The 17,393-nt window shown below is 47.3% G+C and overlaps 1 protein-coding gene across 9 annotated transcripts in view; it reads right to left on the bottom strand.

Moving 5' to 3' along the window:
• The window catches only part of BIRC6 (baculoviral IAP repeat containing 6), a 771,630-nt gene that overhangs the window by 677,710 nt on the left and 76,527 nt on the right, over positions 1 to 17,393 (bottom strand). For all 9 annotated transcript variants that reach the window (XM_063917949.1, XM_063917953.1, XM_063917952.1 and 6 more), the window contains exons 2-3: positions 8,244 to 8,425; positions 7,734 to 7,871 (exon numbers count right to left, since the gene is read on the bottom strand). In XM_063917949.1, coding sequence (XP_063774019.1) covers positions 7,734 to 7,871; positions 8,244 to 8,425 — 320 coding nt within the window. The remainder of the gene's footprint in view (positions 1 to 7,733; positions 7,872 to 8,243; positions 8,426 to 17,393) is intronic.

Below are 17,393 nucleotides of genomic sequence, written 5' to 3'. Positions count from 1 at the left end.
CTCTGTTTACATATTTTCACAATTTCTATACTGGAAACTGAAGTAAGTGGATAATGTCCCCAAAACAACACTTGAGGGGGGTACACACGTAGCGATTTTTGATAAATTTCTAAGCAATCTGACTAGATTGCTTCGAAATGAAGCACACATCGCTCTATGTGTATACCCCATAGCGACAGTGATGCGCGCCGCTATCGCCGGCTCTAGACAGACTGGCTGCCTGGCTGGCTTGCATGCAAAATCTAGTCAGATTGCTTAGCACAAAATTTGAAATCGATCATGTGTACAGGAATGAACGATAGCGATTTACGTGACCCACAACTCCCCTGCCTGATCCCTCCTCTTCAAGTTTCACGCTACGCCACGCCGAGCTGCACAAGGAAGCAAGGAGCCAGTCCGGAGACAGTGTAATCACTCAGCATAGATTGTTCAGCACACATCGCTACGTGTGTATGAGCGATTTAGACACCGGGATGTTCAAGGAACATCGCCTATGCTAAATCGCTCAGCACACATCTCTTGCAGAAATCTCTCCGTGTGTACCACCTTTAGGCAGAAATTCAACTAACAGCCATAATTTACCACAGGCTAATTTATCCTCTGGGGCTGTTCAATTAGCCCCAACTGCACCCCACAGACTGCAATTAATGGAGATTTATTTTCAGGTCTAAGCAGAATAGGCTAAGCTGATCACCAACTTTGAGAGTGGAGGAGTCAAGGTCTGAATCCTGAATTCCAGCCTAAGACAGAGCGGACGACCACCCTGTATCTTGTCAGGGGTCCAGCACTAGAGAAAGTGGAAGTTTTGCCTCTGCAAGATACCGGTAACAGAGACCCTCCTGATCCGAGAGTTTTCCTGACACCAGCCCTCTGCCCAGAAGCCTTAGAGGAATTCTCCTTGGCAGACATAGTTAAATAAACCAAGCTGGGTATGATTTACATATCCTCTTCTGAATGGAAACTGAAAATAAGATTTTACACCTACCGGTAAATCTATTTCTCGTAGTTTGTAGAGGATGCTGGGACTCCGTAAGGACCATGGGGTATAGACGGGCTCCGCAGGAGACATGGGCACTTTAAGAAAGACTGACTCTGGGTGTGCACTGGCTCCTCCCTCTATGCCCCTCCTCCAGACCTCAGTTAGAGAAACTGTGCCCAGAGGAGATGGACAGTACGAGGAAAGGATTCTAGTTAATCCAAGGGCAAGATTCATACCAGCCACACCGTATAACTTGTGATAAACTACACAGTTAACAGTATGAACAAACATAGTCCCAGTCCAAACCGATGGAACTATAACATAACCTTTATTAAAGCAATAACTATATACAAGTCTTGCAGGAGAAGTCCGCACTTGGGACGGGCTCCCAGTATCCTCTACAGACTACGAGAAATAGATTTACCGGTAAGTGTAAAATCTTATTTTCTCTAACGTCCTAGAGGATGCTGGGACTCCGTAAGGACCATGGGGATTATACCAAAGCTCCCAAACGGGCAGGAGAGTGCGGATGACTCTGCAGCACCGATTGAGCAAACAGGAGGTCCTCCTCAGCCAGGGTATCAAACTTATAGTACTTTGCAAAGGTGTTTGAACCCGACCAAGTCGCTGCTCGGCACAACTGTAAAGCCGAGACCCCTCGGGCAGCCGACCAAGAAGAGCCCACCTTCCTAGTGGAATGGGCCTTAACCGATTTTGGTAAAGGCAATCCTGCCGTAGAATGCGCCTGCTGAATCATGTTACAGATCCAGCGAGCAATAGTCTGCTTTGAAGCCGGAGCGCCAACCTTGTTGGCTGCATACAGGACAAACAGTGCTTCTGTCTTCCTGACCCTATCTGTTCTGGCCACATAAATCTTCAAAGCCCTGACCACATCCAAGTACTCAGAATCCTCCAAGTCACGCGTAGCCACAGGCACAACAATAGGTTGGTTCATATGAAAAGATGAGACCACCTAAGGAAGGAACTGAGGATGAGTCCTCAATTCCGCCCTATCCACATGAAAAACCAGATAGGGGATATGTGACAAAGCCGCTAGTTCCGAAACTCGCCTTGCTGAAGCTAAGGCTAACAACATGACCACCTTCCAAGTGAGGTACTTCAACTCCACCGTGTTGAGAGGTTCAAACCAATGTGACTTAAGGAAACTTAACACCACATTAAGGTCCCAAGGCGCCACCGGAGGCACAAACGGGGGCTGAATATGCAGTACTCCCTTCACAAAAGTCTGTACTTCAGGAAGAGAAGCCAATTCTTTTTGAAAGAAAATGGATAAGGCCGAAATTTTTACCCTTATGGACCCTAATTTTAGGCCCAAATTCACTCCAGTCTGAAGGAAGTGAAGGAGACGGCACAAATGGAACTCCTCCGTAGGAGAATTCCTGGCCTCATACCAAGAAACATTTTCTCCATATGCGGTGATAAGGTTTCGATGTCACGTCCTGCCTAGCCTTGATTCAGGGTAGGAATGACCTCATCCGGAATACCTTTTTCCGCTAGGATCCGGCGTTCAACCGCCATGCCGTCAAACGCAGCCGCGGTAAGTCTCGGAATATACAGGGCCCCTGTTGCAGCAGGTCCTGCCGTAGAGGAAGAGGCCACGGATCTTCTGTGAGCAACTCCTGCAGATCTGGATACCAAGTCCTTCGTGGCCAATCCGGAGCCACGAGGATTGCTCTCACTCCTCTTTGTCTTATTATTCTCAACACCTTGGGTATGAGAGGAAGAGGAGGAAACACATAGACCGACCTGAACACCCAAGGTGTCACCAGGGCATCTACCGCTACCGCCTGAGGGTCTCTTGATCTGGCGCAATACCGCTTTAACTTTTTGTTGAGACGGGACGCCATCATGTCTATTTAGGGCAGTCCCCACTGACCCACGATCTGTGCGAAGACTTCCTGATGAAGTCCCCACTCTCCCGGATGCAGGTCGTGTCTGCTGAGGAAGCACGCTTCCCAGTTGTCCACTCCCGGAATGAACACTGCAGACAGTGCGCTTACATGAACTTCCGCCCAGCGAAGAATTCTGGTGGCTTCTGCCATTGTCACCCTGCTCCTTGTGCCGCCTTGGCGGTTTACAAGAGCTACTGCTGTGACATTGTCCAACTGAATCAAGACTGGCTTGTCGCGAAGCAATGCCTCCGCTTCACGTAGGGCGTTGTCTATGGCCCTCAATTCCAGGACGTTGATGTGAAGACAAGTCTCTAGACTTGACCAGAGACCTTGAACATTTCTTCCCCGTGTGACTGCTCCCCAACCTCGGAGGCTTGCGTCCGTGGTCACCAGGATCCAGTCCTGAATGCCGAACCAGCGGCCCTCTAGGAGGCGAGCACTGTGCAGCCACCACAGGAGAGATACCCTGGCTCTGGGAGACAGAACGATCCTTTGATGCATTTGTAGATGAGACCCGGACCACTTGTCCAGTAGGGTCCCATTGAAAAGTCCTCGCATGGAACCTGCCGAAGGGGATGGCCTCGTAAGACGCCACCATCTTCCCCAGGACACGTGTGCAGTGATGCACTGAAAACGTCTTTGGCTTTAATAGGTTCTTGACCAGAGCCATGAGCTCCTGAGCCTTTTCCATCGGAAGAAAAAAACTTTTTCTGGTCTGTGTCCAGAATCATGCCGAAACAGGTCAGACGCGTTGTATAACCAGCTGCGACTTCGGAATATTGAGAATCCAGCCGTGTTGCTGTAACGTCCTCACAGACAGTGAAACGCTGTCCAGTAATTTCTCTCGAGATCTCGCCTTTATGAGGAGATCGTCCAGGTATGGGATAATTGTGACACCTAGCTTGCGCAGGAGCACCATCATTTCCGCCATTACCTTGGTAAAAATCCTCGGGGCCGTGGAAAGCCCAATCGGCAACATCTGAAATTGGTAATGACAGTCCTGTACCGCAAATCTCAGGAACGCCTGATGAGGAGGGAATATCAGAACATGAAGGTATGCATCCTTTATGTCCAGGGAAACCATCCAATCCCCCCCCCCTCCAGGCTGGCGATGACCGCTCTGAGCGATTCCATCTTGAACTTGAACCTTTTTAAGTACAGGTTCAGGGATATTAAATTCAAAATGGGTCTGACCGAACCGTCCGGTTTCGGGACCACAAACAGGGTTGAAAAATACCCCTTCCCTTGTTGCAGAAGGGGAACCTTGATTATCACCTGCTGAAGACACAATTTTTGAATTGCATTTAACACTAACTCCCTCTCTGAAGGAGAAGCTGGTAGGGCCGATTTGAAAAACTGGCGAGGAGGCACCTCTTCGAATTCCAGCTTGTATCCCCGGGAAACAATCTCTATTGCCCAGGGATCCACCTGTGAGTGGACCCAGATGTGGCTGAAAAATCGAAGACGTGCCCCCACTTGAGCTGACTCCCCCCGGGAAGCCCCAGCGTCATGCGGTGGATTTTGCAGACGCGGGGGAGGATTTCTGTTCCTGGGAACTAGCTGTGTGCAGCTTTTTTCCCCTGCCTTTACCTCTGGCAAGGAAGGACGATCCCCATACCTTCTTGCTTTTATTGGAACGAAAGGACTGCATTTGATAATGAGGTGCCTTTTTAGTATGCTGCGGAGGGACATAAGTTAAGAAATTCGATTTACCGGCCGTAGCAGTAGAGACAAGGTCCGAGAGGCCTTCTTCAAACTCCTCCTCCCCCTTGTAAGGCAACGACTCCATATGCCGTTTTGAGTCGGCATCCCCCGTCCACTGCCGGGTCCACAAGAGTCGCCTAGCAGAAATAGACATAGCATTTATTCTGTAGCTTAGTAAACATGTCTCTTTGAGCATCCCTCATATATAACGCAGCATCCTTGATATGCCCTAGGGCAGTGGTTTCCAAACTTTTTTGAATCACGGCGCCCTAGAATATCAGAATTTTTTTCACGGCACCCCTAGGCCAAAAATTTCTTATTGAGAAATTTAGAAAGAAATATTACATTAAGTAGATCGCGTTTATATGTCATCCTTAAGGTCAGTTGTATGGTGAGGGACAAGATTTGCTTCTGTTTGGCCACATAGTTTATGACTGGCAGCCACCAGCACTGGTTTTGCCTATTATATTGACCATGAATAATTTGAATTGGTCCTGGACCACCAACTCAGGGCACCCCTGCAAGTGTCCCGTGGCACCCCAGGGAGCCACGGCACACAGTTTGGGAACCTCTGCCCTAGGGTCATTAAAATGGTATCCTTATCTAGGGTCTCAATCTCCGTAGATAAGGAATCTGTCCATGCTGCGACAGCACTACAAACCAAGGCCGATTCCATAGCCGGTCTAATAATAGTACCAGAATGTGTGTAAATGTACTTCATGGTAACTTCCTGCTTACGATCAGCAGGATTCTTCAGGGTAGCCGTATCCTGGGATGGCAGTGCTACCTTCTTTGATAAGCGTGTCAACGTCTTGTCTACTTTAGGCGAAGATTCCCATCGTATCCTGTCCTTTTGTGGGAAGGGATACGCCATAAGAATCCTCTTGGAAACTTGTAATCTCCTGTCTGGAGATTCCCACGCCTTTTCGCACAATTCGCTTAGCTCATATGAGGACGGAAAGGTGACCTCAGGTTTTTTCTCTTTATACATGTGTACCCTCGTGTCAGGGACAGGGGGTTCCTCCGTGATATGCAAAACCTCTTTAATAGCAATAATCATGTAACGAATACCCTTAGCCACTTTTGGCTGTAACTTTGCATCCTCATAGTTGACACTGGAATCTGAATCCGTGTCGGTATCTGTGTCAGTGATCTGGGATAATGTGCGCTTTTGAGACCCGGCTTTGTCTAATCTCTTATGTAATAAATGTAAATTAGTATTCAAGACATTCCACATATCCATCCAGTCCGGTGTCGGCGTTGCCGACGGCGACCTGACAATCATGCACTCCCCCTCCTCCTTAGGTGAGCCTTCATCGTCAAACATGTCGACACACGCATACCGACACACTCCACACACACAGGGAATCTCTTTTCTGAAGACAGGTTCCCCTTTTAGGCCCTTTGGAGAGACAGAGAGAGAGTATGCCAGCACACACCCCAGCGCTGTATGACCCAGGAAAAAACACAGAATGTTTACCCAGTAGCGCTGTTATAGTATATATAAATGCGCGCCAAATATGTGCCCCCCCTCTACTTCAAAACCCTCTTTCACCGTGTGTCAAGCAGGGGAGAGTCCGGGGAGCTTCCTCTCGCTGGTGAGTGCTGAGGGAGAAGCCCCGCCCCCTCGGCGGCGGGCTTCTGTCAAGCTCAAAATATGTGAAACATGGCAGGGGCTCTTTAATATACATGTTCAGTGCCCACCTGTATATGTATATAGTTCATTTTGCCATAGGAGAGGTTTATATTGCTTCCCAGGGCGCCCCCCCTGCACCCTTATAGTGACCGGAGTATGTGAGGTGTATGGGAGCAAAGGCGCACAGCTGCAGTGCTGTGCGTTACCTCAGTGAAGCTCACAAAGTCTTCTGCCGCCTTTGAAGCCTTCTTTCTTCTTTTTTCCGGCTCTGTGAGGACGACGGTGGCGGCGCGGCACCGGGATGAACGCCCAGGACGAACCTGTGTTCCAATCCCTCTGGAGCTAATGGTGTCCAGTAGCCTAAGGAGCAGAGCCTATCATTTAAGTAGGTCTGCTCCTCTCACCTCAGTCCCTCGATGCAGGGAGTCTGTTGCCAGCAGTGCTCCCTGAAAATAAAAAACCTAACAAAGAAACTTTCTTAGCAGGAGACTCAGGAGAGCTCCCTGCAGTGCACCCATCCTCCTCTGGGCACAGTCTCAAACTGAGGTCTGGAAGAGGGGCATAGAGGGAGGAGCCAGTGCACACCCAGAGTCTAAGTCTTTCTTAAAGTGCCCATGTCTCCTGCGGAGCCCGTCTATATCCCATGGTCCTTACGGAGTCCCAGCATCCTCTACGGACTACGAGAAATAGATTTACCGGTAAGTAAAATCTTATTTTTATTGAGCAGTGCATATATGTATATATATATGTATATATAGCAGGGACGTGTGTTGGGGTGAGGCAGAACCTTTCCTTTTATACTAACGTTTGTACCATATAGTGGAGGAAACAGATTTGTTCTTTTCTATTAAATGTCAGCTCTTAAATAACTTTGTGGATGCTGCTATATTTCTCAGAAGTCCACTGCACGTCGCTTTTCACTGAATTGTTAGCAGGGGTACCTGCTACTCTATGGTGGAAATTCATTTCTGCTCACGTAAAGCGGCTAAACCAAAATAAAATCCCTGCTGATACGCAAAAAGTCCCATTTGGGTGGCCCAACGGGAAACACTTTGCACATTTCTGCCAGCCACATTGGATGGTTACGAGCATAAATGTTGGTGTTGACGGCACTCGTGCATGAACATAACAATTTAATAACTTCTGTTGGGCACCCAAACAACTGAATCACCCCTTATACGGATATTATTGTGCAACTGGTTTTAACACATACCATTTATATAAACAAAACTATGAACAAAGCTTTCACATTCATATCAATTTTCCTTGCCCTCCCCTTACACAGCAAAGTACTGATTATCAGATCATCACAGCACTCCTTAATAAGAACGTAAAGTCCAATACTGTAAAATTAATCACTTGTCGCTTTAAAGCGCATGAACATAGATCTCAAAAATCTAATTTTTATTATCTAATCAGCGAAGATGTACTTTAAATGTTCACTCTATTAATGAAAATTGTATCGGACGCCAACAAAATAGACACTGGAAGAAAATCTTACCTTTGCAACTTTATGATTTGCTGCTGTCTCATGTGAGGTATTTTTGAAGCCATCTTTCAGCTGCATAATAAACAAATCATAACCTTCAGCACTAGACACGTCAATTTTCTCCAGGCAAGCAGACAGCAATTGCTGCACCTACAATCCAAACAAGAACCACGTGATTAGATTTCAGAAACAGAATGTCAAAAGCATACCCTGTTAAATTATGTACATTATATATTGAAAAATAAACCTCAGGAATCATTTACTGGGAGGGAATTCAATTCCAGACAATGACCCAATGCACAGTTCCAGAATGGCATATGCATGTAGTTGGGCATGGCCAATCGTATAAATTGAGCTCCCTGATAAAGTGTCCGAGCCACATTGTACATAAGGAATTATGGCAACTTAGAACATTGAATTTAAGATAAAACTGATACACAGGACTTGAGCGCGACACAGTAAGAAAGAAATACAAATCAACAGGATGACAATAAAATTGTGGAATATAATAAGTGTGCTTACCTCAGTTACTGGCAATTCAAGCTGGATCACATCATCCGGTTTTGTGACTGGAGTCTGAAGTGCTGTGTCTAGTAGTAAGATGCCATTTAGGTCTTTCCGACAACCAACTGCATAATCGTCCACGAAGATAACTTTATCAACAGTTGGAAAGTACTGGCATTTTACTCGCACACCAGGCTTTGCTAATAACAAAAAAAAAAAAAAAAAGTGTTACAAAACAAACAAAAAAAAATGCAATCAAAGAATATTTTTTTCCTCAAGTGTGGATGAAAATTTGCAACACTGACAAAATGTGAAACAAAGTGAAAAAGATGAACAACTGAAACTTGCTCCGAAGCCTCGGAATCTGTCCGATACATGATAAATAAATAAATAAATATTATATATATATATATATATATATATATATATATATATATATTTATATATATTGCAACATGGCAGGATTAATGTGTGGGGGCCCCTACCAATAGAATGGGTCAATAAGATATGCCAGCGATGTTATTAAAAACTCTTTTTTACAGTTACTATGTCTATTCACCCTCCTCCATCCTGACGGTTTCGTGGGGTAATAAAATGTTAGCTTGTATTGCTGCACCCACAAAAAAAGATTTTTTTTTATCCCAATGGATCACACCCAATCATATTTCCTTATCTTTATTAATGCCACGAATAAACTCTCTTCCAAATGGACTGGAGTAGGATGTTAACCAGACACGGAATCTAAGGAACAAGCCTTGTTTGATATATGGCTGCCATATTTGGTCACATTGTCCCAGATCATGATTAACAATGTTCGTAATGTGATAAAATTAACTACTTGGAATAACATGATTATCTTAGAACAGGGGTGGCCAACCAATCAGAGGCAAAGAGCCAGAAAAGTTCCGTAGTCAAGGGACAAGAGCCACCATCATGCACGTGCCGAAGGCGTGCGCGCAAAACATGGGGGTGTGGCCTAGTTGTCAAAGCCACGCCCCCTTTTTGTGCGCACACCTTTCGGTACGACGTACAGTACCACATACATATAAAAATGCCTCCACAGTGCCAGATACACACGTCCCTACATTATCAGATATATATATGCCCCACAGTGTGCCAGATAAGCCCCCAGTGCAGCTGCACATGCCCCCACACAGTGTGCCAGATATGCCCCCAGTGCAGCTACACATGCCCCCAGTGTGCCAGATATGCCCCCAGTGTAGCTACACATGCCCCCACACAGTGTGCCAGATATGCCCCCAGTGCAGCTACACATGCCCACAGTGTGCCAGATATGCCCCCACAGTGTGCCAGATATGCCCCCAGTGCAGATACACGTCCCCACACAGTGTGCTAGATATGCCCCCAGTGCAGCTACACATGCCCCCACACAGTGTGCCAGATATGCCCCAAGTGCAGATACACGTCCCCACACAGTGTGCCAGATATGCCCCCAGTGTAGCTACACATGCCCCCACACAGTGTGCCCCCATACACATGCCCCCACACAGTGTGCCCCCAGTGTGGCTACACATGCCCCCACAGTGTGCCAGATATGCCCCAAGTGCAGATACACATGTCCCCACAGTGTGCTGTGCTCCCCCCCCCCCAAGTGCTGCTAATCGCTCCTGATTGGCTGCCGGACCGCGGCCTCTGATTAGCTCACGGGCCGACGCCGAATTTCAGATAGACACCGCCGCCGGAGGTGGAGGGGTAGGAGAGGCGCGCGCTGTGCTCTCCTCCCCTCACAGCAGCAGCGCGCGCCTCTCCTACCCCTCCACCTCCGGCGGCGGTGTCTATCTGAAATTTGGCGTCGGCCCGTGAGCTAATCAGAGCCCGCGGTCCGGCAGCCAATCAGGAGTCTCAGCTGCCGGTCTGCCAGCTCTGACTGGCTCACGGGCCGGCGCAGAATTTCAGATAAGACACCGCCGCCGGAGACCTTAGAAGTCTGTGCTCCCGGCCCAGCTGTGTTAGTGTGTGCGCGCCCCGTGTGGGGCAGCGGTGGCCAGGAGCGAATCGTCTCGAGCCGCATGCGGCTCGAGAGCCGCGAGTTGGCCACCGCCGTCTTAGAAAATGGTGCTCCTCCATTCTAAAAACAAACAAAAAAAAATATTACTATGTACAATCGCTTGCTGTGCTCTAATGTAAAAGCCCAATAGCATATCTGCCATGACTTTGTCCGTTATTGGAAATCACCTTGTGAATTGTTATACAGTGTTACAATTATTGACAGCATAACCATACATAAAAGTACAACGTGTTCATTTCCTCAATTAAAAATTAATAAATAGGAATTTAATACCTACCGGTAATTCCTTTTCTCGTAGTCCATAGTGGATACTGGGATGACATTAGTACGATGGGGTATTGATTGGGTCCATTGGAGCCTGGCACTTTAAGAAATCATTAGTGTGCTGGCTTCTCCCCTCTATGACCCTCCACCAGACTCAGTCTAGGAAAACTGTGCCCAAGGAGACGGACATACCATATGTGAAGAAAATACAAGGAAAGCGGCGAGGTAACGAACCAACACACAACAGTAATAAAAGATAGCAACGCTAACCAGAACATTGAACAGCTATGCTAACTTTAACAAAGGATAGCAACGCTACCCAAACATGGAACAGGGACAGCAACAGCGAACCAAGAACACTTACAACAAGCCAAGCAGGAACACGAAGCACTGAGGCGGATGCCCAGTATGCACTATGGACTACGAGAAAAGGAATTACCCGTAGGTATTACATTTTTATTTTCTCTAATGTCTTAGTGGATACTGGGATGACATTAGTACCATGGGGAAATCCCAAAGCTCCCAGAATGGGTGGGAGTGTGCCGAGACCCCTGCAAAACCGCATGACCAAACTGAAGGTCAACTCTGGCCAAGGTATCGAACCTATAGAACTTCACAAACGTGTTCGGACAAGACCAAGTAGGTGCAAGGAACAACTGTAAGGCCAAGACGTCCCGGGCAGCCGCCCAAGAAGAACCCACTAACCTTGTGGAGTGGGCCTGGATAGAAATCTGCAGCGGAAATGCTGCCGAAGAATAGGCTTGTTGAATGGTCAACCTGAGCCAACGAGCAATTGACTGCTTAAAAGCAAGACGACTAATTTTGGTAGCGACATAAAAAGGACAAAAAGCAAAGTAAATTTTTCAAAGCCCCCACAACGTCCAGGGACTTTGGAGCAACGGATGGGTCAGCCAACACTGGAACCACTATTGGCTGATTTACGTGAAAGGCTGAAACCACTTTCGGCAAAAACTGCGGGCATGTCCTGAGTTCCGCCCTATCCACGTGAAATATGAAACACGGGCTCATACAGGATAAGGCCCCCAATTCTGATACGTCTTGCAGAGGACAAAACCAGCAACATGACGGTCTTCCAAGTTAGATATTTCAAGTCCACCCTTTGCAAGTGTTCAAACCAGTCCGACTGGAGAAAGGTCAAGACCACATTGAGATCCCACGGAGCCGTCGGAGTGACCAAAAGGTGGCTGAATGTGAAGAACACCTTTCAGGAATGTCTGTACTCCCAGCATTACCGCTAGTTGTTTCTGGAAGAAGAGAGAGAGCAGAAATCTGAACTTTGATGGAGCCCAACCTTAGGCCATTATCCACGTCTGCTTGCAGGAAGATGAGAACATTGTACAGTTCTACCCTCACACCATGAAGCATATTTCTTCCAGATACAGTGGTAATGTTTTGACGTGACCACCTTACAGGCCCAGACCATAGTGGAAATAACCTTGGAAGGCCCCATTCCGCCGGATGGAGGTCGTGCCTGCTGAGTAGGCGGCTTCCCAATTGTCCATGCCTGGAATGAATATGGCAGAGATAACCCTTGCGTTTGCCTCCGCCCAGAGTAGTATCCTTGACACCTCTAGCATTGCGGTCCTGCTTCTTGTTCCTCCCTGTCGGTTTATGTACGCTATAAAACTCACACTAATTTTACTTAGAAAGAGGCAATCAGGCGCACTTATTACCAACTTTAAATAACCTGGATAAGGAAGAACTACATTGCTGCTCCCAATGAATAATCTGCAATTATTCAAACCGAACAAGAAATTACAATAATGTATACATACATGTGTTTATGTACGCCACCGCCGTGGCATTGTCCGACTGCACCTGGATGGCTTGATTCTGAAGGAGATAGGAGGCTTGCAGAAGAGCATCGTAAATTGCCCAGAGTTCCAGGACATTTATTGGGAGTGCAGATTCCTGACTCGACCACTTCCCCTGGAATTGGGCCCCCTGGGTCACATCACCCCAACCCCAGAGGCTGGCATACGTTGTCCGTAGAGTCCAAGGCTGGCTACTGAAACTCTGACCCTCCACCAGGTGAGAGACTTGTAGCCACCATAACACCATCTGTGCTTTTGGCGACAGAGCTATACTCTGATGCATGTGCAGGTGAGACCCTGACCACTTGTCCAGCAGATCCAGCTGAAACGGACGTGCATGAAATCTGCCGTACTGGATTGCCTCGTAGGAGGTAACCATCTTGCCTAGTAGGCGAATGCAAAGATGAACTTTGCGGGGTCTGAGCACCGAGCGCACCATGGCCTGGATAGTCAAGGCCTTGTCCATTGAAATGAATACCTTCTGAAACACCATGTCCAGTATCATTCCCAGGAACTGAATTCTTTGTGACGGTTCCAAGACTACTGGAAATTTAGGATTCACCCGTGGTCTGTGAGCAGGCCAGTAGTCAAGTCGATGCTGTGTAGCAGATGTTCCCTGGACACTGCCTTTATCAGTAGATCGTCCAAATAGGGGACTATGTTGACTCCCATCCTGCGCAATTGCAGCATCATCTCCACCATGACTATTGTGAATACCCTCAGAGCTGTGGAGAGACCAAAAGGGTAAGGCCTGAAACTAGAAGCGGTGGTCCAGTATAGCGAACTGGAGGTAAGCCTGATGAGGAGGGCCAGATGGGTATATGTAGGCAAGCATCCTTGACATACAGGGACGCTAGGAACTCCCCCCTCCTCCAGACCGGAGACCACCGCCCTCAGGGACTACATCTTGAATTTGAACAGACGTAGATATGGGTTCATGGATTTTAGGTTCAAGATGGGCCGTACCGAACCGTCCAGTTTCGGTACAACAAAAAGGCTGGAGTAAAAACCCCTGTTGTGCAACGGAGGAGGAACTGGGACAACAACCCCCGTTTGTAGTAGTTTTGTGAAGGGGGAAAGCCTGACTTGATGAATCTGGGAGGAGGTACTGCTTGAAATTCCAGCCAGTATCCCTGGAATATGAGGTCCCTCACCCAAGGATCCGGCAGGACTGTACCCACACATGGGCGAAGTGTTGAAGGCTAGCACTGTGACAACACGTGATGACACAGCCGGCGCGTCGTGTCGCACAGTGGTAAAAGACACGTGATTACTTTCCTAGCCCTGGTCCTACACATGGACTTCACCAATTGCCAATATGTTATTAGTTATATGTTAGGCAAAATTGTATTGTATGGTTATTATATTGTACAGTTATATTTTATCTGTTATATTTGGTATATGTAGTTTATTTGGTTATTATATATTCAATGTAATTGTTAACTGAATAAGTCCAGGCCAGAGTGTAAGTAACATAGTTAAATCAGTTCATTGTAATGTAAATCCCCTAGCTGTACACTCAGATGTGATTAGGATGAGTAGGTTATGTAGTAAACAGGTTCTGTATGGAGATGCAGGTAATCTGATCCTGTGCACTCCATTGTGTACAAGAGTCCAGACACCTCGTCTCCACTCCTGACTGACCAGCTTGTGTGATGAATAGACAGGGGAGGGTATAACAATAGGAGTGACCTCTGCTGAGTTGAAAGAGATCTGAGAGAGAAGGTCAGAGAGTGGCAGGAGACTGGCTAAGAAGTAATGTTCTGTCAGGAGTTAAAGGAGGGAACTGTCGTGTAGAATTGGATCACAGAAGTGTGCTGAGCTGTTTATAACCCATTCTGTTCAATAAACCACTTTTGGTTTTTCATCTACCACCATGACTGAGTGATTTTGAACCCAGTATCCTCACATTTGGTGGCAAGTAGAGGGATCACTCAGGTTACAAGCATGGATGCAAGATATTACAGCAGATTGGAGGCAGCAGCACAATATTACAAAGACATCAAGAAGGGAGTCCTGCGGACTGTGTCATGGAAACAAAATTGTAATCAATACAGTGGATACCAAGGAATCCCTAATTGGAAAACTGTCTCAATGGGACTTTGAGCACCCTTGTGATAAGGAGGAAGAGGAGGATACGGTCCACGCCTCAGCGGAGGATACCAGTAATGGAACCAGGGCAGTGGAGCTTGTGGTTGGAAGTTCGTCAGCATATCGGCAGGCTGGGAAGTCGGATCTGTTATTTATAGTTAACAAAATGCAGTACATTTGGGAGTACTGGAATGAAGCTCAGCGGGTAATCAGCAGGTGGAGAGTATCCAGCATACAGGATAAGTTGTGTCATCTGGGGAATGCGTTCATGCACTGCAGAATTGAAGCAGCCACATGGAATCTGCGAGGGGAGCCAGAGTTTGAGGAATTCAGGGAGGAAGTGATCGAAACAGTGGCCCAAATGACACAAAGTATACAATATACAGAGACGGAAGGGCAAGTGCAGAGTAAATTCTCTTCCTGGACAGAGCCAGAGGAAGTGGCATTGGATCGGGGGCCCCTAGATACCCCAGCATGGCGAGACATTGAGGAAGAAGTCGCTACTATCACCCGACCACCACTCGAGCAACAGAGCCTCCAAGGGAATCCTTCAGGTGAGCACCAACCAGTCCTGGCTACTGAGCCATTTACGGTGTTGTTTGGGGGAGGCTACTGAAAATGAGAAGGAAGTGGGGTCTGTCATTCAAACACCCCAGGAGAAGATGCACTATGCCTTCCCATTTGCAGAGGTGGAAGAGGAGATCTCTGCGAGGGCAGCAGTAGGTGGTAATGTCCCAACTATAAGCATGGCTAGTGCAGACAGTGCCTCACTTAGGGCTGATCAGCATATTCGGCTGAGGGAGGCCTATTGTGAAGCTATGTTCATGGCTGCCCCAGTTATTTTATCAGAAAAGAATGTTCAGGAAGGGCCCAGTGTATCCCCAGCTACTGTATCTTCCCCAGAAGATTCCGGAGGTCTGTTCCCATTCAGTGAACTTGATGGTAAGGAGCTGCAGTCTGAATGCCAGAATCTTCCCTGTGACTCAGAGAAAATCCAGGTATCAGACATGGTGAAAATAGCATCAGCTCAGGAACTGGAAGGGAACATGTTGCTCTACCCTAGGGCACCTGAATGTGTTTTGAACTGGCATTGTGTGCAAGGTGAAATGACTGACTAACCAGGACAATGGTTTTCAGCCAGGACATGTAGCAGTGAATGGAGAAGGTAATGCTACTGTCCCTGTGAACCTACATCCATGTTCCAGTACAACCATGGTCGAGTTGGTGGGTACACACAAGGAAGCTGAGCAGATTGTACTCCAGGCCAAAGCATACAAGACTCAGAGTAGGATCCCACAAGTTACCCAGCCAGCCAGGCTGGAGGAAGCATTTACCCAGTATAACACAGAAGAAACTTCTGGCATGGAGGAATCCCCATTGTGCCCTGACAATTACCATACCAGTGATTCATGTTTGGGGGAGGGAAGCCACTGTCCTGATGCACCAGAGGTGATGGAAGTGGGATTCCCATGGAATACATTGTTGGGGAGGGAGAGTGAGGGCCCCAGAGATCAGATTTTGTTTATGGAGGAAAACTGTGACTATCTGGAATTTGAGGTTACCCAGTTGGGTGTAGGGGAATTATTAAGTCCCCAGATGCAGTTATTGGACTTATTGAATTACACTGTTGCACATGCTGTTACCCCAACCCAGCGGCTGTCTACAAAGGGGACTTTGATTAATGTATTTGGATTGGACACCGGGGGGAAATACAAGAACTATGGACTGCTGATCACGTTTCCACCAGACCCTGGTAAGACTGTATTGAGTTATGTACTGTGGGCCACACACCCACCAGACCGGGGAAAGAAATCCCCACACAAGCCTTGTGACAATTGTTACAGGCTTTGGACATGGGACGCTGGTGGTCTCCCTACAAGCTGTAAAATTCTTTTCACAAAACCACCAGGCCCACAAGAGAAACCAGCCAGTCATTGTTATGACGGGGCATAGACAGACTGATGTAGGAGAGCATCACTGCGCTCAGCAAGCTTAAGCTACTTAGGACACAGGGCGAGAAAGTAGGGGAAGGTAATGTGACGACACGTGATGACACAGCCGGCGCGTCGTGTCGCACAGTGGTAAAAGACACGTGGTTACTTTCCTAGCCCTGGTCCTACACATGGACTTCACCAATTGCCAAGATGTTATTAGTTATATGTTAGGCAATATTGTATTGTATTGTGCGGTTATTATATTGTACAGTTAAATTTTATCTGTTATATTTGGTATATGTAGTTTTTTTGGTTATTATATATTCAATGTAATTGTTAACTGAATAAGTCTAGGCCAGAGTGTTAGTAACATAGTTAAATCAGTTCATTGTAATGTAAATCCCCTAGCTGTACACTCAGATGTGATTAGGATGAGTAGGTTATGTAGTAAACAGGTTCTGTATGGAGATGCAGGTATTCTGATCCTGTGCACTCCATTGTGTACAAGAGTCCAGACACCTCGTCTCCACTCCTGACTGACCAGCTTGTGTGATGAATAGACAGGGGAGGGTATAACAAGAGGAGTGACCTCTGCTGAGTTGAAAGATCTGAGAGAGAAGGTCAGAGAGTGGCAGGAGACTGGCTAAGAAGTAATGTTCTGTCAGGAGTTCCAGGAGGGAATTGTCGTGTAGAATTGGATCACAGAAGTGTGCTGAGCTGTTTATAACCCATTCTGTTCAATAAACCACTGTTGGTTTTTCATCTACCACCATGACTGAGTGATTTTGAACCCAGTATCCTCACAAGCACCAACCTGAAAATCGCCCTGCTGTTGGGGCCAACCGTCACACGGGGGGCTTAGTGGATGAGGATCCGGAGGTCTGGTCCAGAGATCCAGTAGTCGCTGGTTTACGTGACTTACCACGAGTTCCTCTAGCAGCATTTGAGGCGTCCCTGGCTCTGCCTCTGAATCTGGCCACATGAAAGGACTGCAGAAAGCCCAGGGTAGGGACGT

The sequence above is a fragment of the Pseudophryne corroboree genome, chromosome 4 (assembly GCF_028390025.1).
Source record: "Pseudophryne corroboree isolate aPseCor3 chromosome 4, aPseCor3.hap2, whole genome shotgun sequence".
Lineage (NCBI taxonomy): Eukaryota > Metazoa > Chordata > Amphibia > Anura > Myobatrachidae > Pseudophryne > Pseudophryne corroboree.
Note: the sequence above shows the minus strand (reverse complement) of the source record. Positions and strands in the feature narration are given on the sequence as shown.